This window comes from Onychomys torridus, chromosome 3 (assembly GCF_903995425.1).
Source record: "Onychomys torridus chromosome 3, mOncTor1.1, whole genome shotgun sequence".
Taxonomy (NCBI): Eukaryota; Metazoa; Chordata; class Mammalia; order Rodentia; family Cricetidae; genus Onychomys; species Onychomys torridus.
Window position 1 is genome coordinate 75223430 of NC_050445.1, and position 27887 is coordinate 75251316.

Consider the following 27887-nt stretch of genomic DNA (forward strand, 5'->3'; position numbering starts at 1 on the left):
AAAGTGTAAAGATTCTGGAAGCTGACATGATGTCTGATGTCTGTATTGCCAGCATTGGGAAAGGGATGGAAGTAGGAGGAAGTTCAAGGCTGAGGCGTCCAAGAGCAGCCTTGGCTACGTGAAACCGTGCCCAAAATAAAAACTAACAGACACAAACAAAGGAAAACAGAAATTCTGGATTCTCTTGTAAAAGCCTTGTTTCCAAAATAAGTTTTAATACAAACTTTCTAAGTCTTAAAGCCACTGTGAAGATTTCCCAAGAGCTACAAAGTAAACGTCACGGCTTCCCTTATCTTCAGTATTCTTTCTCTTTAATCCACACTCTAAGAACATGGCACTCTGGGAAAAACAAGCCCTGGAGCTTTTTTTTTTTTTTTTTTTTTTTTTTTTTTTTTTTTTTTTGTGAGATTACATTATAGTATTATATTATTGAATTTAAACACCAGCAGTTTTAAGTTTATGCTTTTACTCATTTCTAAGACTACAGTCAGATGAAAATATTATATAATTATATAAATCTTACATGTTTAAGTAATATATCTAATGTATTAGGTCATTTTATAAAACTCTAAATAATTTATGACCCCCAGTATGTGGTGTTAATGGCTAGTCCCATTGACTAAATTATGGTGCTGTTAATTTATGACAAAATTTAATAGAACTAACATGTGCTCTGAAATCACTAGGGCAGAGGCCAAATCCAAATGAAGACATTTGAATTCAGCTTGCATTAGTAGGCTGGGGAAAAAGAAATCTATTTAACTGTCCATACGCATAGGCATTGCTGCAGTGTAGCATGCATACATCATATTATAATATCTTTATATTAATCTTTGCATTGCCATAGTTGTCTTAAGCATTTCTCATTACCTGTAATGAAGAATGAGTGCTTAATGGAAATTTAAAAAGTACAGATTATCTCTGGAACAAATCAAACTATTATAAAAATTCCTGATTTTCAATTTAGCAATACAATGTATTTTGTAACTGATAGGAAATTTCAGTTTAGAAAGTGGACATTTTTATTTATGCATTTCACTTTAGAATATCATCTGCTAAATACATTTTCTTGGTGATACTTTGTTAATTTCTGGGTGAATTGTAGAGAAGATGCAGGCCTCTCTGTCACCTTTGTGCATCCCAAACACCAGTCCATGACATTTTGGAAGCCTTTTTCTAGCACTGGTTCTCATGGTTTTGGTGCAGTGAGGGTGAGAAATCTGTTCTAAGTTTAACTTCTGCTGCTAACATAGCTGAATTTATACAAAGTTCATCTTTCCCAGCCTTTTGTTTATAGGTGGCCCCTAGAAGAAGAAGAATCTTTATAGAAATATTACACTGACACTGTTCGCATATTTGTACATCACTTTGTAAATGGTATAAATAGTGAATTTTAGAATTCAGTGTATAAGGTGTTATCAAATATTTTCATTTCTTTTACAACTATTTGCGCACAAACCATGATTTCACCACTACTTATGAGTTTCAAAACTTATAATCTCTGCTTAGAAAATCGCACTCCAACATTTACCAGAAGAAACTCCTGAGGAAAACAGCTGATGCCAGAGAGAGAGAGTGGTTCAGAACACACCTTCCCTGAGACAGTCACATGAGGATTGCCGCAGCTTCCATCAGGGCATGTATGTGCACTTTAGAGAAGGGTGCTTGTGTGTAAAATTCATTCCAGGTTCAATAGAACGGTTCATTCAAATACAATATTGAAAGATTCATCTAGACCAAAATTACACTTTAATCATTTATATGCTTTTTTTATTTAATTTCCAAATTTTCTTTGAGAATGAATAGTGTCTTTACATCATTTACATCCCTCTCTAGTAGGGTTTTTTATATTAATAGTATTTTAACTTATTCTGAACTATGGGAAAGATAGAAATTATTTAGAAGAGTGTAGGAAACTGTCTATTTGTTTATAGGTGGTATGCATTTTAATGGCTACATCATAATGCTCCAAAATTACTGATAGCACAAATAGAAGATTTATCACATCTGATAAAAATCAATTCTAGCCAGCAATTTTTGATTGGAGGTTTGGCTTAAATTGTAAAAATGTCCTATTAAATGACTAATAAAATGAATTTCCATTGTGAGACATTGTTGGCCATGCTCTTGGGGTTGAGAACATATATGCAGGAGAATCTCTGTCCATAACATTACAAAAATAGTGTCCTCAACTTCTTTCAATGTTTTGAAAGTAAAGAAGCCTGTGTCTGTCCACATACAAGACTCAACTCTGGGCAGTGTACAGTGTACCTGTGTGCTTTCTGTCAATTATGCTAGTGATCATCATGAACATAATAGGTACGTATCCATTTAAATAGCAACCAGCCAATTAAACTATGACAAAAGTGCTCAGGCTTTAGATTTTAACCAAAGATATAGTTGCAGGTTTTACATTTAGGAATAAGTAGCAAATAGAAGAGGCAGGGAAAGTGCAAGATCCATACTTAAGCAGGATGAATATAAAGAATACAAATTACTAAGACACAGATATACAAAAGAATTACTTTTATTTACTTGGAAAAGACAAAGAAACTGACACACAGTAGGAAGATTCAGGCCTCCGTCACTGTAACCCAGAACACAAACTGACAAAGAGATAAGGTTTCTTAAAAAACAAAAAACAAAAAACAAAACAAAACAAAAAACCATGAATCAGATTAATATGATGGCATTTATATATTTGGGAGGAATAGTAAAATTAATTTCAATATGTCATCAAGGTTTATATCAAAGGATAATTATTTGCTTAAAATTAAATTGGATCTCCTATTTAACATGGACTTAATCTTCTATTTTATGAAATATACTCATAGGTATTAAATTTTAAAGTCAGGTGAACTTTTCTTTCTAAGAATAAAAATCAGATATATTTCTAATTAAATCCCGTCATCCCTGCCTTCTAGGGAAAGACAGTGAGTGACATTTGTGTAATCAGAGCTCCAGGTATAGATTAAAGCCATTTTTGAGAGGCAGAGATGCCAAGGAATTTCAGAAGACAACCACACAATGGTGTAGCTGGGGGAGTTGGTTGGTTTTCTGATAAGTTTTAGTAATGCAGACATTATTTCTGTGGTAGAACTCTATGGCCTTCTGCACAGTGTAATCACTGAGCCTTAGTCCCTTGCGAGACACTGTAAGTTTAGAGGCATCATGGGCTGTGTGGTCCTGCATGTGCTGCACAGGCAGCATTAGAGTCCTCCCTTTGTAAGACCAGCTGGCACTGTATCCCTGGATGCTTGATTTAAGGCAATAGCTATTCTGGAAAAGGCAAACATATTTAAACATATTAAAAGATAATGGAGTTTTATTGGTTTCAGTATCTTTTATTATCTCTTTGATAGGCCAAGTTTTGCATGAGTCCACAGTATATTTATTTTACTGAAGAGGAAAGAGCCCTATTGAATGCCCCCTTTGTTGTTTTGTTAAATGCAAACCATAAATATCCAAGTGTCTTGCTCACTGATTCTTTGCTATAGGGAGTGTTACTTAGGAGATATGGATCCGCTTTGCTTCCTTTTAGCAACTGTTCTTGATTGCTCAAATATCTGTAGGCTCACAGATGTGGGGATCATGTTTGCCAGTTCAGAAGACAACATCTGATGCAATGGATCATGTTTTATTCCCCTACTGACATGTTGACTTCATGGCCAAACTTCATTTTCATTATTCTAATTGTCTTTTGAGCAGTACTTTAATGGATATTCACATTCACCTTCTATTTTATTCAAAATGGAATTTATTATTATTGCCCCTAAATACATCATTTTAATATTGTTGTCATTAGACACACTGCAGTACCCAAGCCAGAAAGCCAGACTCTTCGATTCTCATTTCTTGCCCTTTGTGATGCAACCCTGCAGGTTATTTCTCCTCATGAGCACACACTGGGGTCATCCCACACCATGAGTGAGGTCTCCATCTTCTTTTCCCAATCCCTAAACCTTTGGTTTGTAGTCCACCTTCTGTCTTATTCCACACTGACTCCTGAATGAAGTCTGAAGAGAAGACACAGATATTTTCTGCTTTGGCATATCTAACTAATTGCCAGAATGAAAATTTTTGTATTCAGCATCTCTGGGTTAGTCAAAAGAGCATATCTTATCTGTCATTGCTACCAACCCACAATCTCTTTCCATTCTCCCTTTTGAATAATTTAGATCCCATAAAGTCTTCTGGTTATTCTGGTCTTGGCACTCAGTATAGCAAGCCCGGGAGATCAGCCGCCCAGCCAGACCTCCCCTCTCCCACCTTGCAGAATGTCTTGTGGGAAGTCCTTTGTGAGCTCTACTTTTCCCTCGAAGCATTTATTCAGCTTCTGATAACAATGCGCTGTCAATTCGGTTTGTGATACACAGTGAAATTTGATTGAGATGACTGACTTATGTTTCATCTTCTCTATCAAACTCAAGAGTTTGAAAACAAATGGTCACAATCCATTTTAAAATGAATATTGAGAATCTCATCAATGATTATTAAATTGTTTTAAAGAAGCAAAATTTTGGTTTTATTTTAAATGATATAACATCTGTGTTTATTCATGTACTATAGTGTTTTAGTTGAAAACTGGGGTTTAATACATAATAATGAAATCAGAGCACTGTGCATTTCCATATCCTCAAACAAAAACATTTCCAGGTGCTGGGGACCTTCAGACTCTTCTCCTGGAACCTTGCAACATAGAGCTAATTATTGTGGATATAAACACACTGTGCTACATATTAGATGAATTGATTAAATTGTAGTGTTGATAAATATATATGCATGAATATTATTTATGTGTAAAATGACAAGTATATAATCTGTGACAAGACATTGGGATGGAGGGCATGGCAAGTGAATTAAGTCCAGCACAGGGAAACAAGACTGCTGGGCACACTGAGGAAAACCTGAGCGCACACAAGTAGGGCAAAGGTCCCTGCAGAGTGGGGGAGGGAAGTCCAGATCAAAAGAAGGCCAATGATAGGTTATGGTGGCTTTTATTTTTCAAATGACCACATGTTGGAGTTAGACTGTTAAACCTGGTATAGTAAAAATACCCAAAACACATGACAGTGGATCACAATATCACTTGGCCAATGCTTCTGATGTTTTTTCAGTAAACGTTTGTGATTAGTTCTTTGTCTTCTCCTTGTCAGTTTAAGGTTGTCTTTATGTAGTCAGATAGTTCGTTTCCTTTGCTCTTTTCTATCCCTCTCCATTTGAGAGGGAAGCCTGTTGCGTTGATAGGCTTTGCAGCACAGGAGTCTGCAGACTCTGCCAGTGTCTGTTTGTGTCAACCAAGTATCTGGAGCCCTGGCTCCCACCTGCTGGGCTGTTGCCTGTAGAAGATTTTGGTGTGGCTGCAAAGTGAGTAGTTCTGACAGACATTATAACCCGCAGATGGAGACTATTTCCTCATCTACTGCTCCTCAAGAGCTTATAGTAGTCCCAGACATGAGCTGGGTGTTCAGGAAATATTTGTTGTTGGATGAAAGACAGGAGAGTAGGAAGTGGAGAGCACAGATTGGAAAATGATCGGCCGAGAGCTTCTTAGACATGTGTAGAGATTTGAAGTCTTTTCCTAAAAGTTGGCTCTTCAAAACACCTGAATTCACAGGCATCAGTCTGCACATAGCTTATGTAATATTAACAATTAGAATCAAATGATTAAACCCATTGAATTAAGTTATTATTCACTGATCATTAACTGCTTGGTTGAAAAAAAAATAAAAGAAAATTATGTACCATGTCTATCTACTCAGGTATTATGTAGCCCAATGAAAGATAAAAAAGGAGCTACACTGTTTCAGGTTTTATAGAAAATTACCTCATTTAAAATTATGACTCAATGTATAAGGTAAAATTCATTTATTCCTATACCATTCCATTCACTAATTATATGCATTGAGTGCCTAGACATGTTATACATAGTGTCCACTGAATCCATCTCTCTCTCTCTCTCTCTCTCTCTCTCTCTCTCTCTCTCTCTCTCTCTCTCTCTCTCATTTAAACAGTCTTTAATGAAAGCTGTGTAGGACACACCCCTGCATCTTCTCAATCATTTCTTCCTTGTATTTGCACTTCTCCTTTCTGACTTGTCGAGACTTGACTTTCCTTTCCAGGATCTTTTTCGGTCTTTGTCCAGCTTTAGCCTGGTGATAACCACCTTGCTGGGGTGGATGCCCACACAGACAGTTCTATTATTATCCTTTTCTGCTGGCCTTTGTAGTGTCCTCAGACAGCCTGAACTTCATCATCCTTTCGAATGGGCATAGACCAAACATTGTACTTCTGTCTCGGCTCTTTGGAAGCGGGGAAGACATGATCTTCCTCTGAATGTGAGTAGGTGCATTGAAGTGCTGTTTGCGGTTCTTGCTGCAGTCAGAAGTCACAAAGGGATTGAACTTCATTTTGGCGGCTGTGATCCAGTGATGGCCACAAGAGGAAAGAGCCACTGAATCTTTCCTATGCATAAAGAACAGGGATTGGTTTCACTTTTCATGTCAACCTGGGTAGCATAATGTTTCCCCCATCCTGAAAATCTGAAAGTATTTCTGCTTGTGTAGTTTTCTTTAGTTTGTATAATGGAATTAAACACAGGTCTGTCACATTTTATTGATCTTCACTTTAATTTTAGGCAGTGGGTAAACTTAATACTATATATTTGTGTGTGTGTGTATGTGTACAGTAGTAGGTGTGCAAATAAAAAGATTGTGCACTGTGGAAAGTATCTTAATGCAAGTGTAAATGCTATAGAAGAGAGACCACTGAGTGTAGACCCTGCTGTGTCTACAGAATAGGAAGAGTGGGCCGAATGGAAGGTCTCCCAGAAGAGGCTGATTTCAACTGAGATGTGATGGAAGCGGGTGCTTTGAACAACTAGTAATGAACAAATGTAATATGAGATACAGTGTCATGGGAGCGAGGGTCCGCATTCCACCCGCAGGGAATGCCAGTAGTCTTTCCTATGGTTCAGACATACTGTGCAAGAAAGATGTGGAACAGCTTGCTGGCAAGAGGCGTAGAAGCCAAGTCCAAAATACCTGCCCTCAAGGAGAACAACTGGAGACCTGTAATTAGGGAGTCAGTGCCCAAGCAGAACACTGTGGCAACAGCTTTGGGAAGAATTGGTGAAAATAAGCAGAAATTGAGGCTGGGAGATTACTTAAAGGCATAGCAACTACAGTCATAGAGAAGGAAACGAAAATGTGTACTCTGCAGTTGGAAATGCCATGACCCGATTGTTTATCGTCCTTTATTTTTCAGATAAAATGCCTTGAAGGCAGTTAAAATGTTACGGGTACTTATTCTGACTAGGTGTTGAGTCATTTATCTCCTTTAAATCTGTGTCCACTGATCTGGAAATTTTTTAAATTTTTACTAACGAACTAAATGGCCAAACAGTTTAAATAATATAAGTGTCTGTGTGTTTATTTTATAAGTGGGCTGTGGGACCACAGGGCTTGGTGGGGGCTGGAGGGAAGGTCTCCAGCTACAGTGTTATAGAGTCATTATTTTGGATTGAGAAAGTAAATGTGGTTTATTAGAGTAGAAAAATCTACCTGCATAATTTGAGCATCTATTGAGCAGTGTGGTAACTAGGACTCAGTATTCACTACGCCACTAACTAAAGAATATGTTGAAATCAGAACCGTTCATTCTTCCTGTTGCTTGCATTTTGAAAGGTGATATTTTTGTTTTTCTGTCCATGCTAGCTGTCCATGCCTTCAAGTACATGAGAAAAATATGAACATTTTAACGCATGTATTCATATACATGTGAACTATTCTCTATACCTGTATAACTGATGATATCCCAAGCATATTACTTTGTGTTGTTTTTAAAATGGTAACTGAATGTGATATGACTCTACATGTAATAATCTGTGGTTCAAGCCAGAATTTTTCCTTACCCCGCTTTTAAACAATCTGTGGTGTTGAAACCAAAAGTACTATCTGTAACTGCACCTGACTTATATGTACTGTATGTTAGTGCATCTTATCTTTCTGTCTTAAAATCAGCAGGCAGTTCGTTGTCCTGAAACCGATTGACACAGCCCTTAAGTATCCAGCAGTGAGTGGGGCACTGACAATATCACCCGTGTCCCAGGAGCCTTGTTATCTGCCTCCTTCAACCATACCTCATTAGTCAGCTCCAATACTTTTGATCCTTCTTTGAATTTGGCAATCCAGATTTGTATGGAGACATTAAATTCCTTATGTACTTGGGCAGTCACAGACCAAAGGCAAGAGATTTTCCATTTCTAATTTGGCTTGTGTTTCTCAGCCAAGGTTTCTTTTTGGCCTTAATAGTATCTTGAATGTAGACAGTTGCATATATATGGATGTGTGTGTACATATATGTGTGTGTATTATTTCTGGGATGTATGTGAACACTAACAGATTTCATTCAGTTTTCTTGAATATGAACATGTCAATGCTATAATTAAGGATCTATCAATGTGATTTCAAGATCCCTGGGAACATCTCATTTATGTAAAAATTGTTTCCTCCTCAAATATAGTAAATGATTCCTTAAGGTAAAGAAATACTTGCACTCACTTTAGCAGTGTTAACGCTGATGCCAATGTCCTTCATGAGATCCATGAGATCCATGAAAAGAAACTTAAGTTGACATGAGCTAGAATCTAGGGTAAGAAAAGCACAGGACCATTTACTGTGCAGCTGCTGAGGGACAAGGGAGAGCTGAACACATGCTTCCTCAAAGCTGCTCTGTATGGCATGCTGCCGTTGTCCCTTGAATGCAGTGAGGAAACCTGCTTTACAGAGTGCAGGTTGCCCCAGGACCAATGGCTGCTCTACCAGAAGATGCACATTCTATATGTGGGTGGGCACTGTGTGAGAATAGTCTGTTGTTGTGCTTCATACACTAGCATGCTCATTTGAAAAGTCTCACATACTCCAAGAAAAAGACATCACTAATGAGAAATTTGAACACATGCATGAACAAAAAATAACCTCCATTTGGAGTCCTTTATATTTGGTCTCAATTGCATATTCATTTTTGTTTAGCTTCCAACTCCATTTATATGTTCTTAGAACTTATGCATTTTTTTAACTCACAGATTTTTTTATTTTTAAGGTTTAAATTAAAAGCTCTATAGATCATATTTAGCTATTTTCATTTGCTCAGAACTTAGCAAGAAATATAGAATATTACTCTACTTTATAGAAATTGAGGTCCAACAAATTTATTTGATTTTTCTTTACCAGTGTTCAAAATTTTAATGTGAATGCAGTATTGTTGGGAGGAACTATTTTCAAATTTGGAGTGAAAGTGTTCTACCTCTCCATTCCAAGGACTTTTATAATAAGAATACCTGAAGCAGGATGAGTGGAAAGCAGGAGATTTCACAGAGCAGAGTTGTCTTCAGAAGAGTTTTGTTGAAGGGAATGTGAGGCTGGTGACAGCATGATGCTGCTGACCTGTGTTGAAAGATGTGTGGTTTGTGAAGGACACTCGAAGGAAATGTGGTCAATCCAGCTGCGGGAGGAACTGTGAAGAAAACAGTGATGATTCCCTTCGCAAGCTTCCTGGACTTTCACACCAATGGTGTAGGCCATCCGGGTTCCTTAGAACAGGTGTGCATTAGAATAGCACAGAGGTTGAACGACTTGTTTTAAGTGGACATGTGATTGACGTTTTTCAAAACCAAAATTACTAATAATGTATTTGGTTTTTATATGAGGAACAAAAAACTCAAAGTATTTGAAGGAATGAAAATAATAGCAACCTATTTTTACCTTGTCTACTTTTCTTATGTTTGTTATGCAAAATCCCTGCACCCTGCCCACAAACCTTACAATTTTCATTTTATTTGAAGAGCTATGAAATCCTTCAATTAATAGACACGATATTAGATCCTAATGTCTTCTATTTCCCTTGCTTTACTCTTATTGTCTCAGATTATAAAGTGGATTTTCCCTGAGCCCTTCCAGTCTGCTCCCCAATTTGCAGATTTCATTAGAGCGGAACAGCTGTGCTCTGGCCAGTGGCCAGGTGCATAATCTCTGGGAAAGGAAAGCAATGGGGAACAAAGCCAGAAATCTCAGTAACCTGGGGGCTAGAGAATTGACAGGGACAAGAGCCTTTTAATATCTGTACCAAATTAACTGTAGGAATAGGGTTTATCTCTTTGTCAGGGTCCCATGTGCCTCCGAGCCTGTGGTCCTCTTATCCTCTGAAGGAGGGGGATCCCGTGCCCGAGACATGATTATAGAGATTACCTTTGTTTCACCCATCTCCCTCGGCCTTATTAATCTTTCATTTACATTGGGATTAGATGAGATTCCATTAACCAAATCCACTGAATAGATTCATTTCTTTTAATATTTATGCTCACTCTCTGGTCTTTAAAGTGGATTCTTTTTCACCCTGCCCTTAATTAGATCAGTGAATTTTTTTCTTATTAAAAATTTTCTTCTTTCTAAGATTAGTATTGATGAATAACATTAGTGTCATCTGGCTCAGCTCATCTGTTAAAGGGAACACAAATGATTACTGTATTTCCTATGCTATGCAATGGACATTTGCGATCAAGACAAAAGCTAGCAATTCAGGCTAGCAATTCACTTACGGTTGGAGTCTAAGACAACATCAGTGACAATGATAACCCCCGGGAATCTCCAATATTTCATGTCTGATCAAAATTAAGAGTGGTAGAGGGGATGGCAATTAATAGCATCACGCTGGCTTTGATATCCTGTTTGACTGGTTTCTATAGAGAGATAGTAAATACTATCTTAGCATATCTAGAACTGAAATAAAATTTTCTCAACCAAAATATAGCTTGAAATACTGAGATACTTTAGTACCATGAAATAACATTTTAAAAATGCATCAAGTTACATTTTGAAGTTTTATTGAGACATTCATTGAGAATGCAGCTTTTTCTAGTTGTCTTACATGTATTTGAACAAAACTTCTGAACTTGAGCCCTACTGACAGCATGGCTGCAGGATGCTCTGTTGCTGGCTCCACCCCCTGCATTGCAGGGCATTGCAGGCTGTTTACTGTATCTCCTTGCATTAGGCATGGCAGAAACAGTGTCTCTAGATGTGGCCCATTTTCCCAGGGAAGGAGCATCCCTCTCAGTTGATAACCATTGTGTTGCCAAGGAACAGGCAATTCTTCTATTCAGGGTCTAGATAATCAGAACTCACCATGAAATAAAGATTTATGAACAAATGTCTGATTTATGAACGGTACTTTGGAAACTGAAATACTCTTATTTGAATAGGGTGCCTGCAGTTCTCATGGTGATTTTTGTGCAACTTTTTTCAGACTTGTGTCTTTCCCCAACAAGAGAGGTAATACTAGTACCCCATTCAAAATGTTATCCTAAATGTTAAGGTCATGCACAATTAAATAGCTAATACCTGTTGGCATTTATTAAGAGTAGAGTAAAGGCTGCTTAGTATTCATGATGACTTATTGAATAAAATGCCAATTGTAACAAAAGGCAGGGCATATTAAAAGAACAGTATTTCTAGTTAAAAGGAAACTAATAAATACTATGATCAGTTTGTTTGCATAATATTTAGCATTACTACATCAAAAATTGAAATTCAATCCTTTGCAAAGCTTTAATCACTATACTTCCAATATAAGACTTCTAAAATTATTTTTTATTTTAAGTGAATCATAACAAATGTTTTGCTCTTCTGGCATGCATTTGTTTTATGTGCAAGGTCAAGTGTACAAAATTTGTTATTTAACATGAGAGATTCTCCAGAAATGCATTATATACAATAAATAGTATGACAAAAGTATTGTATTGTGTATTTCGAGCTTTCTGAGAAGATGGAGAGGAAAATTCTTTATATACAATATACCCAGTCTTGTATCTTTGCTGAGTTAATGTATAAGTTAATTAGCTTGACCATATAATTATTTTTTGTGTACACATACTAAATTATCATCTCACTATACACATACACACACCTTTCAAGTAATGATGAAGCTGTGAAAATAATAAACTATAGTTGACAGTATTTATATTGTTCATATTTTTGAAAGGACTTTAATGTGTGGTGAGGCCTTTAGTTCTGAATAAATCAACAGAACACATTCAAATTTAATGAAATCTTGATTAAACTTAAAAGGAACAATAATTCATTCTTTTATTGTTTGAAGTTTTCAAAAGAAAATTAAATCCCAAGCTTGTCAATGATCATGCATTCTGTCTTGACAAGATGTAGCTTAGAGGAGTCGTACACTTTGGAAGAGTTAGCAGCGCTGGAAGAGGCTGCTTTTGTACTAGTACAAATTGAATTCCTCTTTCTTCCCGTGAGAAGCCACACTGAACAATAAAACACTTTTAACAGAGATTACTGAAGACCAAGGCCATGCTTTTGAAAAACCAAGTACATGAAGAACAGGGATAGGTGATTGGCTCTGTGAATCAATTATCAGTGAAATCCCATCATGCCATTCAGAAGAGGCCCTCAAGTCAAGGCTGTTCTCCACATAGTCACTCTGAGTTGGCCTTGCACATCTATAAAGGACTTAATTTGTACAAAGTATAATTTCCTAACATATAAACATACCGTTTGTGAAAATTAACAGAATATCAGAGCTAACTTTACTTTTATTCTCAACATAAGCAAGGGACAAGAAGTTTGTATGAATGTAAAATCATATTTTTAGGATTCAGAGGGAAGGTAGGGCTAATTTGAATGTAACATATTATGTGTGATATATGATTGATAATATAAAATGCAGCGTAATTAAAGAGTTCCAAGCAAATCAGAGAAAACCTGTTAGAAATATAATCAATATTTTTAAACTTATCTGTCCAAATAGGTAAGTTATATTGTTGGTTATGAAAGATTTGACCATCTTGAGCTGGAGCAATGGTTCCATGGTGAAGAGTACGGACTGCTCTTGCAGAGGAAATGGGTTCAGTTCCCAGCGCCCACATCTCACAGTTGACAACTCCCTGTAACTTCTGTAACTGATGTCTTCTGGCTCTTGGAATGCCTCATTACACACACACACACACACACACACACACACACACACACACACTCACACAATTTAAGTTTTTTAAAATATTTGAACTTATTTTGAAAATATAATTTACTTAGTAATTATGAAATAGCTAAATAGCTTCATTAAAGAACATTTAATTTTGATGTCTTAATATTGAAATATTGTAACATGTGCTATCAATCACATTTTGAAGACTTTATAATAAATAATTGTAAGTGAAATGTTTTTTCAATAATCCCTTGAACATTAATTAGTAAGTCTGAGTTCAATAAATAATGTCCAGTATAATGCGATTATCTAAAAGAATAATATATTTAGCCATCTGGAGAAATAATTCCTGAAATGAATAATTTTCTGGATAATGTGGGTTTGTTCGTTTTTTCTATCATAAAATAGATATGATTTATATCTTTTGTTTTAAGAATTATGGTGTTAGGAAAATAGAAGCAAGCAAGAGCCACCAGGACTAGAGGAAGGACGTAGCCCCCCAAAGTGTTCAGGATAAAATCATTTCCATCTAGGAAGTTTGAACTGTCCTGGCATGCTATCTTTTACCCAGTTGCACCCACATTGTTGCCTTAACAGCATTTTCCTCGCCATACTCTTTACACACCGGGAGAGGGAAAGACTGATGGATGGAGATTGGTTGGCTGTGTGTAAAGGAAATGGAGATGGGGGGTGGGGGGATCTCGGGCAAGCAGAGGCCGGAGTTGCTCCTAAGGCTCCTGTGCTTTGGCTCTGTGAATCTACTCGTTTCCTGCCACGTACCTCGGCATCGTCCACCCTGAGAATGGTAATACCATACAGGTGGGCAGCTGCTGTGCATAGTAGTACTTCTGGATGTGCTAGTCTTTATTAATTGCAAAGGAAAAATCTGTTAATTCCAGGTTATTAAATAATCTTTACTAACCAAAGATACTCAGTCCAGAATCTGTTTTAGAGAAAGTATAGCTTAGTAACCAAGGTTCTGAAGTCACATGTATACTTGCTTTGTTGTTTGCTTTGATGCTTTTTTATGTCCTTATACATTCTTTTACATTTTAGTTATTTTCAGTAAAATTTGATTTTAAAAAAACTTGTAATGTGCAATGTATCTTACTTTGTCAAGGTTTTGTTTTGTAAGAAATTTGGAGGGTGCATCTGAGGAAATGAAAAGAGCAAGAGCCAGTTCTCTCTCTCTTTCAGTCTCTGGACACGGGATTGGATTGTAAGGAAAAAGAGAAAGGAAGAAAGGCTCTGTCCACTGTGACAATACTGTCAAACTGTCTCCCAAGGGCATACCATTAGAGCCAGACTCCTGCAGCTGACCTTTGTGTTTTGACTTTTGGCATTAGATATTCAAGTCTAATTATTTTGGAACTAACAGAATAATGGCTGTGTTGGGAAGTCCTTATAAATATATATGCTTACTGTATCCTGAAGCCCCAATACATACTGGATATCAAGCTTGTGTCTTTCTAATGTGCTGGATATTTGTTATCATTTCTTTCATTCTGAGTAAACTTTAAAAGCATTTCAAGTGTCTTGTCTGTATATGTACTTTATATACTTTCCTCATTTGTAGATGCTCACATTTTGATTAAAACACTTAGAAATCTGTCTATAATGTCTCACCGAGAATTTTTTCAAATATGTTACCTTGGAATTTTAAAACACATTGCCACAAGGATAGCAATTTGTCAGAGCTTAGCTGTTTTGCTCAGTCCATAATTACAAATTGTATGGTGTGCCCATCCTATTATATCATAGTTGTTATGATATCTAATAAAATTAAGAAAAATAGCAGCCAAGCAAACAATAAAACTTTAATAAAAGTAATTATCTGTTTTCTGTTGCTTGTTGTGAAATAGTCAAGGAAATTGAAAAGATAGAATTGTTTGGACATTAATGAAGTGCTTATGAATCCTAAATAAACATTATGATTCATTCTATACAATGTTACTATGAAAGTCAATGAATGTTCAAAGAAAAATATGATGTCCCTCTCTGTGATGATTTGTGTAATATCTTAAATATTCATGGATGGTATCAGCTCAGGTTATCTATGTGAATATAAATTTTCATATAACTGGCCACTTGGTGTTCATGGAATCATGCTTTTGAATATGAATTCTTCAGTAACCCAAATGTACCATGGATCTAACCCAGCTCATGAATATTCACACACACACACACACACACAGACACACACACACACACACACACACACACACACAGCTGATCTTCCTGAAAGTAATCACATACATAAAGATGAAAATCTCATTAGTTTTCCATAATGAGAGCTGCATCAGGATGCTGGTCCCTGGATGGCTTTATAATTCCTTTGTGCTTGTTATTTTCTTTAAAAGGAAAACAAACAAAAAAGAAACTAACAAACAAACATACTATGTAACTTTCTTTTTTTACAGGTTCATGTCCCTTTTTTATTGGGTGAATTTCTTTTATTGTAAATAGATACATTATTTCATACAATGATTCTGATTATGTATTCCCTCTCTGTATTCCTCTCACTTCTCCAAATCTTCCCTCCATCTGGATCCAACCCTATTCTCTCTCCTTAGAGAACAAACAGGCATCTCAGATAATAATAAATATAATGAGACTTAAGAAACAGATCAGAGCAGGGCAAACAGAAGGAAAGAAGCCTGAGAAAAGGCAAACACTCTTCATTTTAGCTGCTTAAAGCCTGTACATTATTTAATTGTGACTGCATTTGCTGTTTCCTGTGGTCATAGAAAAGAACAGATGAGAACACAATTACAGAAATTAGAAAATATTTTGAGGTGAGAGAATTAATGGCACCAAATATTAAAACTGTTGGAGCACAGATAACTCAGTGATTAAAGGGAGCTTCATTGCTATAAATGTGCATGCTCAAAAGAGTTAAGGGCTCGCATCAATTAAAATTGCTTTAATCTTGAGATCACAAGTAATTAAAGCACTGTCTTCCAGTTGAGGCTTAAGTAGTGATTCTCATATGTGTATTGACCCCAGCCTCATTCTGCTGATCTGCTGGAAGCATGGTTCTTGTTTTACATATAAAGACAGGAAATACATGAATTGTCTATACCTCTCTTTCTCTCCAGTAGTCTCTCTCCAAGAATCAGTTCTATAGTAGTGGAAGTGAAAACTATATTCCTTCCAGTCATTTTTTTTTTTTAGATAGGACTTACTGCTGGCCTCCAAGGATGACTTTAAACCATGGTCTTAAATCCACTACCCAAATGCTGAGACTATCCTTGTGCTCTAACACACATAGTTCCTACCATGAAAATCAAGACAAAGACCTTGAACATGCTAAGCTGGCACTGTATACAACTGTAACCCCAGACTCCCAGAAGAACTTGAACCATGCTGTAGTTACATTATGATGTCATGACCATGGAAGTACATTATTTAAATACTATCTGATTCATGCTCTATCTGAAATGCTCTTCCTGGATATTCTTCCAAGCTAGTGAATGACATGTTTTTGAAGAACCTATCCAGATCTGTAAGTAATTATAATTCAATGTCTAAGTTAATCACATGGACCTTATTACCAACATGCTCTAGTTGTCAACTGAATGAAGAAGAAAAATAAAAATTATTGCTTTGAATGGTATTGATGAAACATTGACTGACTAGTCTCCAGCTTCTAACACTGATCTGATCAAATTTCACAGTGACTTTCTCCTCTACAAACTATATGCATGTTTTTGGTGTTGTGTAAGCACACTTGATAAAGGTGCACAATGACAACCATGTATTTGTTGTGTTTTAACTCTGGTCTCTAGGTAAGTCACATGAACATACAACAGAGAGTCCATAGAACTTGAAGGTTGCACTGTTTAAACTCTATTGTAGACCCCCTCTGAGAAAGCCAAGAGATATAAACCAACTTCCTTTTCTTCATGTGTCTAGGAAGATCTTGGTACTTTGTACTTGGGAGTAATTTTATACCAAAGAAGTGTTTAAGAAAGTCTGAGGTCACTTTTTCTTGTCACAGCTGGGGGTGAGAGGTGCATAGCAGTATTACCTAATATCACAGGTGTAAGATACTGCTGAACATATGCAACATGTGGGATTTGGGACAGTTATCTATTCTAAATGTCAATCAGTACCATCATACATTATTGAAAACTTAGTTCTATGCTTAAAACCTTCTGATTTCCAGTAGATTACAGTATTTTATAACAGACAATGAGGACATGTAACATAAATTTAGAAAAAACAGAAATATGCGTTTGAATAAAATAATTGCTTTTCTTGCTTTTGCTAGCAACCATAGTGTTGAACGAGCTCAACTGGACGAGTGCCTTAGACGAAGTTTTCAAGAGAAACCGAGATGAGGACCCCACGTTGCTATGGCAGGTGTTTGGCAGTGCCACCGGCCTGGCCCGGTACTATCCAGGTAAGTGTCCATCTGGAGAGCCAGCAGATATGGATAGGGGCTGTAGATCCCAGCAATGGGAAGTCTGTCAGAGGCTCCTTTGTACAGGTCTTTTACTGGTGGTGTGGCCACTGGTAGCTTCCCCAATGAATGGCACATATACCCATGTACACATGGGCCACATTCATTCTACCTAAGGGGTTAAAAATAACTAATAAAGAAATAATAAAGAAGAGGAAATAAAGTTGGGAACAGGATTGATAGGGGTTGGGGGGGCATGGTTAGGATATAGTCAAATACCTAGTATGCATGTTTGAAAATGCCAAAATCCATAAAATTATTATCATAAAAAAGAATGTAACATTGCACTAACTTAATCATAATTACTTTGAAGTAAAGTACCCAAGAAGTAATCAGGCACAGTACTGGAAACCTGGTCAGACTACAATGTGACATTGAGCAGAGATACTTAGGCATGAATATTAGAAGAAAGTTACCGAAGAAGCCTGGAAAAACAACAACCCATGGTTCAGGTCTAGCTGCACAACACAGTACAGTAGTACATAGACTTTCAGAACTGCATTGAATGGTTTCTCTCTGATAACTGGCTCTGCAGTTGCAGCGTATGTTTTAAAGTGCCAGTGCCTTTCTTTAGCCAAGCAATGTGCATTTGTTCAAATGAAAGTGTCAAGAAATAAGGTAGGAACACACATCTTTTTTTCTGTTTCATGTTGCAACCAATTCTAAGGTCATCTCAGTGGTCATACACATTCAGCATGCATGGGTATGATTTATAAATTAAAATAAATGTTTTTGTAATGTTCTTTATTCCTATAAGGAACTGTAAGGAGAGTTCAACACTACCTTATAACACAAAAGAGAAAATCAGTGGTCCCCTCTGAGCCCTACAGGCAGACTTAAGTGAAATGTCAATTCTCACGTGAAGGTTTGCCACAGTTAGCTTCACCACGTTCTTACAAATACAGCTTGCTTTCTTCCCCTCAAAGGCCTGACTGGGTAAAATGGCTTTCGGTGGGCACAGCGGGACTTCAGGGGTTTGTTGTTGTTGTTTTGTTTTACTCTTTACATTTACTAAATGTGCTGACAGCTGTATCTGTCATAGTGAAACATCAGAGAAAAATAAATAAAGATTTCATTTTACCTTGCATTGGATAGTAATAGAAATAGGAACCAATTTAAGTGTTCAGGTATGATGAACAGGTGGGGTATTCATAACCTCTATGTGATCATAAATGGCAGATTGGGGAACAGTGCTAATTACCTTTTTCAGAGCTCTAGTACACTAGCAAAGGCCAGATTCAAATTAGAAAGGAATCACAATAATATCTTATGTTACAAACATAGTGAGATTTCCTCCTTGCAGACACTTAATGAAGTATGATACAACACTTCTAAAACTCTTGTTATGAGTTAAATCTTAAATGTTATTTATAAGGAGATTGAAATAGGAAAAAGCAACAGCACTTATGTATATACTAAACCTGATGTGGTCAGCTTTAACTTATTCAGATCTTATAAAACATTATCCAGTACAATTCCAAAAATCTGGAAACCAAAACCTAACACCCCCTCCACTAATCTACAAATAAATTTATCATGAACTAATAGCATCATGTAGATTTTGAACCTTGTAAAAACATTTTCACAAATAAATGCTTGAGGGAAAGGAAAGAAGCAGTCAGGGATTGAAAATTAGTATATTATTGAGAAAGCAAAGGGCCAAGATGAGAAAGAAAGGAATGGCTGAGAGAGATGAAGTGGGCCATCGACACACAGGATTAGAAAAGAAAGTGTACATGAAGGAGAGAAGACAGGAAAAATAAGATGGTGAAAGGGTTATGGTACAAATGAATGTTTTTCATAGGTACTTGTTATTACATGTTGCATTGAATTCTTAAATGTAATTTTTGCATTCTATGATTCTTTTATTCTGAATGCTAATTGAAGAGTTGATTACTTTTTTATTTATAATATTAATTAGAAATTTTCAAGTGTCTTGACATTTGTTCACAATACCTTGAAAAAGGTCTTTACATCTTTACTTTAGCCAAATCCTGGAGATCCTCTCAGAATGCTAGCTGTGGAAGCCAGCCCAAGCACAACCACAAGACCTCATTTTTTCAATAGGGTTTGGCAGGCAAACAGACTCAGCAGAAGGCTGCCCTGCTGAACTCAGTTACCTGTTGGAACAGTTGTTAAAATGGTCCATATGGAGGATCCTCCACATAATTTCTTTTCCAGTGATTTCAATGCTGAGTTGGTTATGAGAGGAACGATGTAATAGCACCAGATTTCTTAACCAAGGAGTAAGATAAGGTCATTGATATGAATTAACTTGTTATAAATGTCTCAATAGATTAGATTCTCTAATTATTCTGTCTAACTAATACAGACAAGCTCGTCTCTACCTTTAGAGTTCTTTACTGTTGAGTAGAAACAGAAAGTCACATATGGTAATACTTCGTTGTGGTATGTGTATGTGTAGTGTATGCCCACATGTGCTGCAAATACATTCTCTTGTGCATGACAGAAGTCAACACTGAATGTCTTCCTCGGTCACTTCTCACCTTAGTTTTTGAGACAGATCCTGTCAGTGACCTGCAGTGTACCCTTCATGTTAGACTGGCTAGCCGGTAAGCCTGCCTCTTCTCAGACACCTCCCCATTCTCGGGCCTGCAGACATGGGTCTGGCTTTGACATGGGGCCTGGGGTCCAAAACAAAGTTCTCATGCTTATACAGCAAGTACTTTACCCACTGAACCATCTTTCCAGCCTTAAGACATCTTAACTAGGTTTCCTACATGAAATTAATCCTCCTGCAGGAACACCAGGGCCTTGGGTAAGTCTTTTGAGCTTTGTGAGACCTGATCCACACATACAAAGTAAAGAAATGCTAATTTTTGCTAAGTTATCCCCTAGAGGTTATGATGGGTCACTGAGAAAAACCACAATTGAAAGTACTTCAAGTACAAAAGACAAGGACCAGAGAGCTCACTGGGTAAGAGCATTGGCTGTTCTTACAGATGACCTAGTTTTGATTTCCAGCACCCACATCAGATGCCTTTTCTGACCTCTTAGGTACCAGGTACACAGATAATGTACCATATACATAAAAATGTAAATACAAAAGAACAGGCATTTCTACAGCAGTGTGGTTCCTCTATGCATAGTCAGCAGTCTCTTGATCTAAGATGTTAAAGAGAATAGCTGAGCTCACAGTTGGTTGATAAAGAAGCAAAATAAAAAAGGGAAGGAAATCTAAACATGGCTGAGTCATAGTGCCAGACAGTCACATTGTGGGCTTGGCCTGTAACTGTTTCTTCATTTCTCTAATAGCGTTGCCAGGAAAAAGTAACTTCTGGTGAAGCTGCTTGACCTTTCAGGCTCCCAGTGTCTCCTTTTGTAGCATCAGATAGCCCACGCCACCATTACCCTACAGGATCATTGAATAGCAAACAAAATCTATGTTATGTATTTATCCAAATGTAGATTTTCCCCATAACTATGTAAGCTAAGCTACCTATATTTTGTTTTCTCATGGAAATCCTTGCTTGTCATGGAGTTAAAAAAGTAAATTGTTTTTCAGAAATTTTAATTTCTGAATCACAAAAAATGTTAAAATGCTTGCTTTCATTGTTCAAATGCTATTTAAAACAGGCCCACCCACGATGGTGTATAGTAAACAACTGTGTTCTAGAGCCAGGTAGCAGGTAAACATACCTTACCTCAGCCACTGGATGAAGTAGTATCTTTCAGAAACAGTTGTTGACCTCAGCACTCAAACCAAGAGAATGATGGCAGTTAAATGTGGATAATGAGATGCATTAATATTCTTAGCATCTTGTCTAGATATTAGAGAAATAGGATGGTTAGCTACCCACATGGTTCTCACTTGACCCTGTGCAGAGAGGACTCTGAAGACGTAGTTTGTTTGAACTTCAATATCTACTCCTAGTTTAAACATCAGCAGCCTTTCTCATCTACCAGACACAGATAAAAAGAAACCATGAAGCCCAACCCTTTCTATCCTTTCTCTGTCTCCTCTCTTTTGTCATCCTTTACCTCCACCCCTTCCTTTCCCTCTTCTTCTGTTTTGAAGGTAGGAAGATTTTTATGCTAAAATAGATGAAAAATTATCCTGGGATGGGTTTTTAGTTGCTGTGATAATCATCTTACCCTTTGACTATGTCACATTATAATTTTGCCTATTTCCTCCTGACCAACTGGAAATTTTTAAACAAGATGATCTCCAAAGTCTTTTCCAACACTATAACTTTGTGTCTAGCTGTTAGCTTTTGCTCTCTCCACAGTCTTGTTTTCCAAGATACTTAGACCCAGTTCCCTAGTTAACCAGCAACCTATGGCGTCTGGGAAGCTGGCACTCAGAGTGACCCCAGAGAGGCACAGGATACAGTATTGGTTACCAGTCTTGGGAGAATGATGGTGCCATTGGTCAACAGTTTCAAACCTACAACTATAGAAGAGGAGTAAATTCTCCTCTCTTGTAGCATAGTTGAGAACTTTTAACAGACAGTTATTGCAGTGTGGAATTTTAATAAATAGTAGAGAGAATCTTTAACATTATCAAAAAGAAATAATAAAGCTTTAGGTGTTGGGTAAGGTAATATGTTATATAACCTTATATAATGTGTACATGTACCAAAATATTGTTCTTAATATACCCATAAATAGATACAATTATGATGCTCAATTTAAAAGTAAAATAAATATTCTAAATCAAACCAAAACAAAAATGGTTGGCGCTCATGCCAGTGACATCCTCGTTGAATACATGCTTCTTAGAAAATTTGTAAATATTTTCCTTGCAATTCTTGATCTATATAAATTAAGTGTAAGCTGTTGACACTGATCTCATAGCTACATCTCTGAATTCTTAAACCTTTTAAACATAAGTGTTGGTGTAAGCAACTTGTTTCGCCTATTAACATCTCCTGAAATTCTAACAGTTGCAGCGGTAACTTGAGATTATAAGTAAGAATCAGTGTCTTGTTGAAATGCCAAAGTAGAAAGCCCTTATCCTTTTTAGATCATTACTTTCTGTTACAAAGGGAAACAAAAAACATGAAAAAGTAAAAATCTTTCATATGACATTTAGTACCTGTCTTCCTAAACACTTTCTGTATCATGCCTGTTTGTTCATTTCAAAATTACAAAAAAAAAAGACCTGATGCATGCTGCATAAATGTGAAACGCCTAGAACACACTTCCTTCTTGTGAGTGCTAAAATTTTGCTAGAATACACTATAATAGAACCTGTGTATAAATATGTGGCCTGATACTCTTTTTTCCCCCATATGGATGGTCAGTTTTGCATACATTATATACAACTTTTTTTTTAACCATCTTTGTTTTTTTTTAATTTTTACACATCAGCCATGGGATCCCCTGTCCTCCCCCTCCCGCCTCCACCCCAACCTTCCCCCCAGCCCCTCCCCTCCATTCTCATCTCCTCCAGGGGGTTCATTTAAATCTGGTGGATTCAGTACAGGCAGGTCCAGTCCCCTCCTTCCAGGCTGAGCAAAGTGTCCCTGTGTAAGCCCAAGGTTCCAAGCAGCCAGCTCATGCACTAAGGACAGGTCCTGGTCCCACAGACTGGGTGCCTCCCAAACAATTCAAGCTATTCAATTGTCTCACTTATCCAGAGGGCCTGATCCAGCTGGGGGCTCCACAGCCTTTGGTTCATAATTCATGTGCTTCCATTCGTTTGGCTATTTGTCCCTGTGCTTTTTCCAATCTTGGGCTCAACAATTCACACTCTTACAGTCCCTCCTCTTTCTCAACTATTGGACACCTGGAGCTTCACCTGGGGCCTGGCTGAGGATCTCTGCATCCACGTCCATCAGTTATTGGATGAGAGTTCCAGCTTGACTGTTAGGGTGTTTGGCCATCTGATCACCAGACTAGGTCAGATCAGGCTTTTTCTCGACCACTGCCAACAGTCTACAGAGGATGTATCATTGTAGATTTCTGGGGACCTCTCCAGCACTCTTCCTATTCCTGTTCTCATGTTGTCTTCATTTATCATGGTCTGTTATTCCTTGTTCTTCCTTTCTGTTCTTTATCCAACTGGAATCTCCTGTTCCCCTAAGCTTTCTTTCTCTCAAACCTGAGTGAGGTAACCCAGACTCAGAAGGACAAACATGGTATGTACTCACTCATAGGAGGATACTAGATGTAAAACAAAGATGACTAGACAGCTACACAACTCCAGGGAAGCTACCTAGAAAATGGGACCCTAGGAAAGACACAGGGATCACCCAATGACAGAGAAATGGATGAGATCTACATGAACAACCTGGACGACAGTGGGAGTATATATAACATTTTGAAAAATAACTTGAGATCCTTTTTAACCTCAAGCATCATATGACAACATTTGAAGAATCTTTTCTCTGTTTTGGCTCCTAAAGGATCATTTGATGGTTTTCTAGAAACAGTATAATACGGGAGCCTCAGCTTATCTGTAATTTCTACAAGTGGTGCTACCAATGGTCCATTATCTGCAGCAATGCCTGATTTCTTATCTTTTTGCTTAGAGCTTTGTGAATAAACACATGGTTTATCGATGAATATATTTAACATCTAGTCACCACTATAATAACTAATTTTAAATAAGATCTACTTTTTTATTACAATAATTATTAAATCCAGTCTGTGTCCATTGGGACTATTTGGATTGACAATTATTTTAAAAAAATCAAAATTTTTATTTTAACATTACGGAAGTTCCTGCCTCAAATCAAATATCAACATATGGCGAGGGCTGGGCAGTGGTGAGCACAGAAAGCATTTCACTGCCCATTTCTGTGTCGTGAATGTGGCAACCCCTATTGCCCAGCCAGTGCTAATCTCTGGTCATTTGAATAGACAAAGCACTGTAACTTCCCTTCTCAGATAATATCTCAGAAACAACACAAAGCATTTCTTCTTGTATGACTGATTCCCAATCCCCTTTTCCATGCCCATGTTCTTAGCTAAAAGGCCGGAGCTGCCCTAAGGACACAGAAATGCTGCAGGTGCAAGCCTGTCCTGGCTGCCCACTGTGTGCATTCCAGCAACTTGTTTCTACCTTTCTGCAAACTAATCTAATTAAAACGTCAGGAGCCACACATCTCCACACGTAGATCGCTGTGCAGATCATTAAGTGATTAAGCAGCAAATAAATGAAGCCAGCAGCAGTAATAGATTTCCTATGAAAGCTGAAAAAAAGTAATTTGGACTAAGATCATCAGAGAGGCTGATGAACTATAGATTAAAATACAAGTCAAAAAGGAAAATGGGCAAAGGCTTTCTGCAAAGAAGAAAAGGGTTTCACATAAGAAAACAAGAAGATGAGCAAGTGCTAGTGTGCACTGGGGAACCAGCAGTCTGACTGCTACAGGAAAGGAGTTGTGGGCTGCTAGGGTCCAAACAGGAGGCCTTGAATGTCGGAATGACTGTGTGTGGATGGAACAGCACCGCTATTCTGGTGTTTGACTGCTGTGTGTGTCTTCCTAGAAGGAGGGAGTCTTCAGAGACCATCCTCAGAATGCATTGTTAGGAAATGGCAAATGTGGAAATGTACAAAGACCTAACAATGGAAGGACCAATAGCAACTGTAAAGGAGACTTCTTTTGAATACACAATATGGGGACATCAGAGAACTAATAACAAAACCATTAATGACGGACATAGGTGTGTAAGGTGGTCATACATTATAATTTGAGTAGAACTTGGAATGTTGTGGTTGTTTAATGAAAATACATCAGTGGTATTTTCATCTGGGGAGCAAAATGATGAATTCGGTTCCCAACAACAAAGTTTGAAGTGTGAATGCGGAGAACATGGAAATAGCTCGACATGCAGCTGAGCACAGGGTTTACATGGTGACTTCTGTGCATTGCTTGCCGTGTGCTGCTGTCATGCGCTGTATGGCATGGGTTATGCACCATATACATGTGTGGAAGGGGGCAGGGCTGTGTGGAAGACTAAAACAGTCCTGTGCTTCCCAGCTATCATATCCGCTGCCTCCAACACCCTGGCCCTTAGCTGAGCATTGTCACAGCCCCTCCCTGGGGCTCACGAGGCTGCTCAGGATAGCTGTTCAACTAAGGTTCTGGCCACAGTTGAACTGGCTAAAGTGTTTCTCTCCTTGTGCATGGGGTCGAGCAGCTAAATAGATGCTAATCTAAAAAGTGAGAGTTGTTTATAATTCAGCCAAGGGAAAGAACTCTATCTGTAAAATATACCAAAGAGTACTGCTAAGCCCTTCAGCTGTTTCAACTTCTAAAATATCTCTCATCCTGTTCTCTTTTCCTTTATGTACGGTTGAGTTTTTACACCTTATGCCACTCGTTTTTAGATGCATGCAACTGTCTCTGATGTGCTGTTCATTTTATGTTCGATGCAATTGATTAAAGAATTGACAAACATTTGCTCTAAGATATGGAGATCCTATGCTGTCACTTCTGAGGTCACAAAACTGTACCCCATCATCAACACTATCCAAGGAGTTTTATTGACCCAGGGAACAGGAAACTTTTACTTGGAGAATTGTAATATGCTTGCACTTAAAGCTTTATCAGATCTTACTAAAATGGGGCATTTCATTGTCAGAGTTGGAATTTTCTGTTAGGTGGAACATAGCTAACATTATTTTCCAATAACTCTTCCCATCCCATATTTCATAAAACTTCCTGGGCCCTTGTCATTTCTGAGCTGTAAATAAAACATCTTTTTTGTTGAACATTCTACGTAAACATACAACTCCCCCTGAACCACTACTTCCTCGGAGAGCAAAGCTTCCATATTCTGTATGAAGATGTTTCATGTGGGTACAATATCTAATAGGACTTTTAAAAATTGTGGTGATCTATCCTTAGCCACAGAGCTGTGTCTCTGTACTTGAGTTTATATCAACTAGTTCATAGTAAATGAGCAAGAAGAAGAAATTTTGTTCAGAATCAAAATTTAAATTTAAAACTGTTGGACAGATGAGATAGCTCAGCAGTAAATGTAGCTTGCTATGCAAGCTGGCCGTGCCAATTTGAAACCTAGAACATACATAAAAATGGAAGAGCCTATGTCACAAAGTTGTCCCTGGCCTCCATGTGGCTGTTGTAGAGTCTGTGCCCACACATGCACACATACACCTAATAACAATGATAATAACAATAATAGTTACAGAATAACAATTGTTTCATTATTTGTTATTATATAATCATTATCATAATTATTATGTTACATATTATAATAATAGTTTAAATAATTATTATTATAAATTAAAAATTTAAAAAATATAGGTTACTATTATAAAGGCTAGGCAAAAGGAATTAAAACTGATCATATGAAAACCTTATTTTTCAAGGAAGAATCCTAAATGGGAATCATTGCTCAGGCCACAGTTAGAAGAGAAAACTTATAAGCATTTTAAAGAGAGAAAGAGACAAAACTAAGAGATCTAATGAAATGACTACAAAGTGATTTCTGAAAAGCAGATGCTAAGGTCCCTGTGAAAGGCTGTTGTAGAAGACCATTTTAAGGTGTGTTACTTTTGTTTAGTCTTGAGTTCTTTAGGAGGACTAGATTTAGATAAGTTCCCTTTGTGACTCTGAAAGAACCGGAGCCTGAAGGAACAGAATTCCCTCTAGCTTTGGCTGCTGGGAGGAGCTGCAGTGCTGTAACTTAAAGGGAAGCAACAATTAAATAAAAGGACAACAGCTAACATTGGTCCTCTAGGGCCTTGCTGTGCCCTGCAGACCATCCAAGACAGCCACAGCCTGCATCCCCGGTTTTCACCCTCACTACAGCTCAGCTTTTATTGTGTAACTATAGATAGCAATTTCCTTCTGGAATGGAGCCTTCACTCTATTGTCTATATCTCCCCTTCCTTTTCATGGCTTTGTGTGTGTGTTATAAAGCCCAACTGATCATGTGCCTCTTATCTGCCACTGAAAATGAAATGCAAATACTACCTTCCATATACAAGCTTTTCCAAGATCAGGCTTTCTTCTCTCATCCCCCTTGGAAAACTTCAATTCATCTGTACTGAAACAGCTATTCAATTTTATATTCTTGCAGTAATTATTTGGAATACACCTTTTGTCTAAACACTAAAATATAAGTAACTATGCTTGGAGATATTTCTTGATGTGTTTCTAGGCTCCATAGCACCCAACACAGTGTCTTTCATGTCATGGAAAGTAGTAGGTATTTACTAGGTTAAAATTAGTGATTTTAGTCCCTAGAATTGAATGAAAATCCATAGTAGAATTTCAGAAAGGGTATAATATATTTAGTAGATCAAGCATCTTTTCATGACTTTCTTCCCATATTAAAAACATATTCATCTTTTTCTCATAGACAACATACCATCCCAATAGGTTGATACTTGCAGCTGATAATCAGGGATATCTGGATCATGTGCAACTCTCTCCATTATGGAATAAGACATTTCCTTATTTGACTGTTCACCATGTAG

At 37.3% G+C, this 27887-nt stretch overlaps 1 protein-coding gene across 4 annotated transcripts in view; it reads left to right on the forward strand.

The window, feature by feature from the left end:
• The window catches only part of Cacna2d1 (calcium voltage-gated channel auxiliary subunit alpha2delta 1), a 423150-nt gene that overhangs the window by 284364 nt on the left and 110899 nt on the right, over nt 1-27887 (forward strand). For all 4 annotated transcript variants that reach the window (XM_036180248.1, XM_036180250.1, XM_036180247.1 and 1 more), the window contains exon 7: nt 17276-17407. In XM_036180248.1, coding sequence (XP_036036141.1) covers nt 17276-17407 — 132 coding nt within the window. The remainder of the gene's footprint in view (nt 1-17275; nt 17408-27887) is intronic.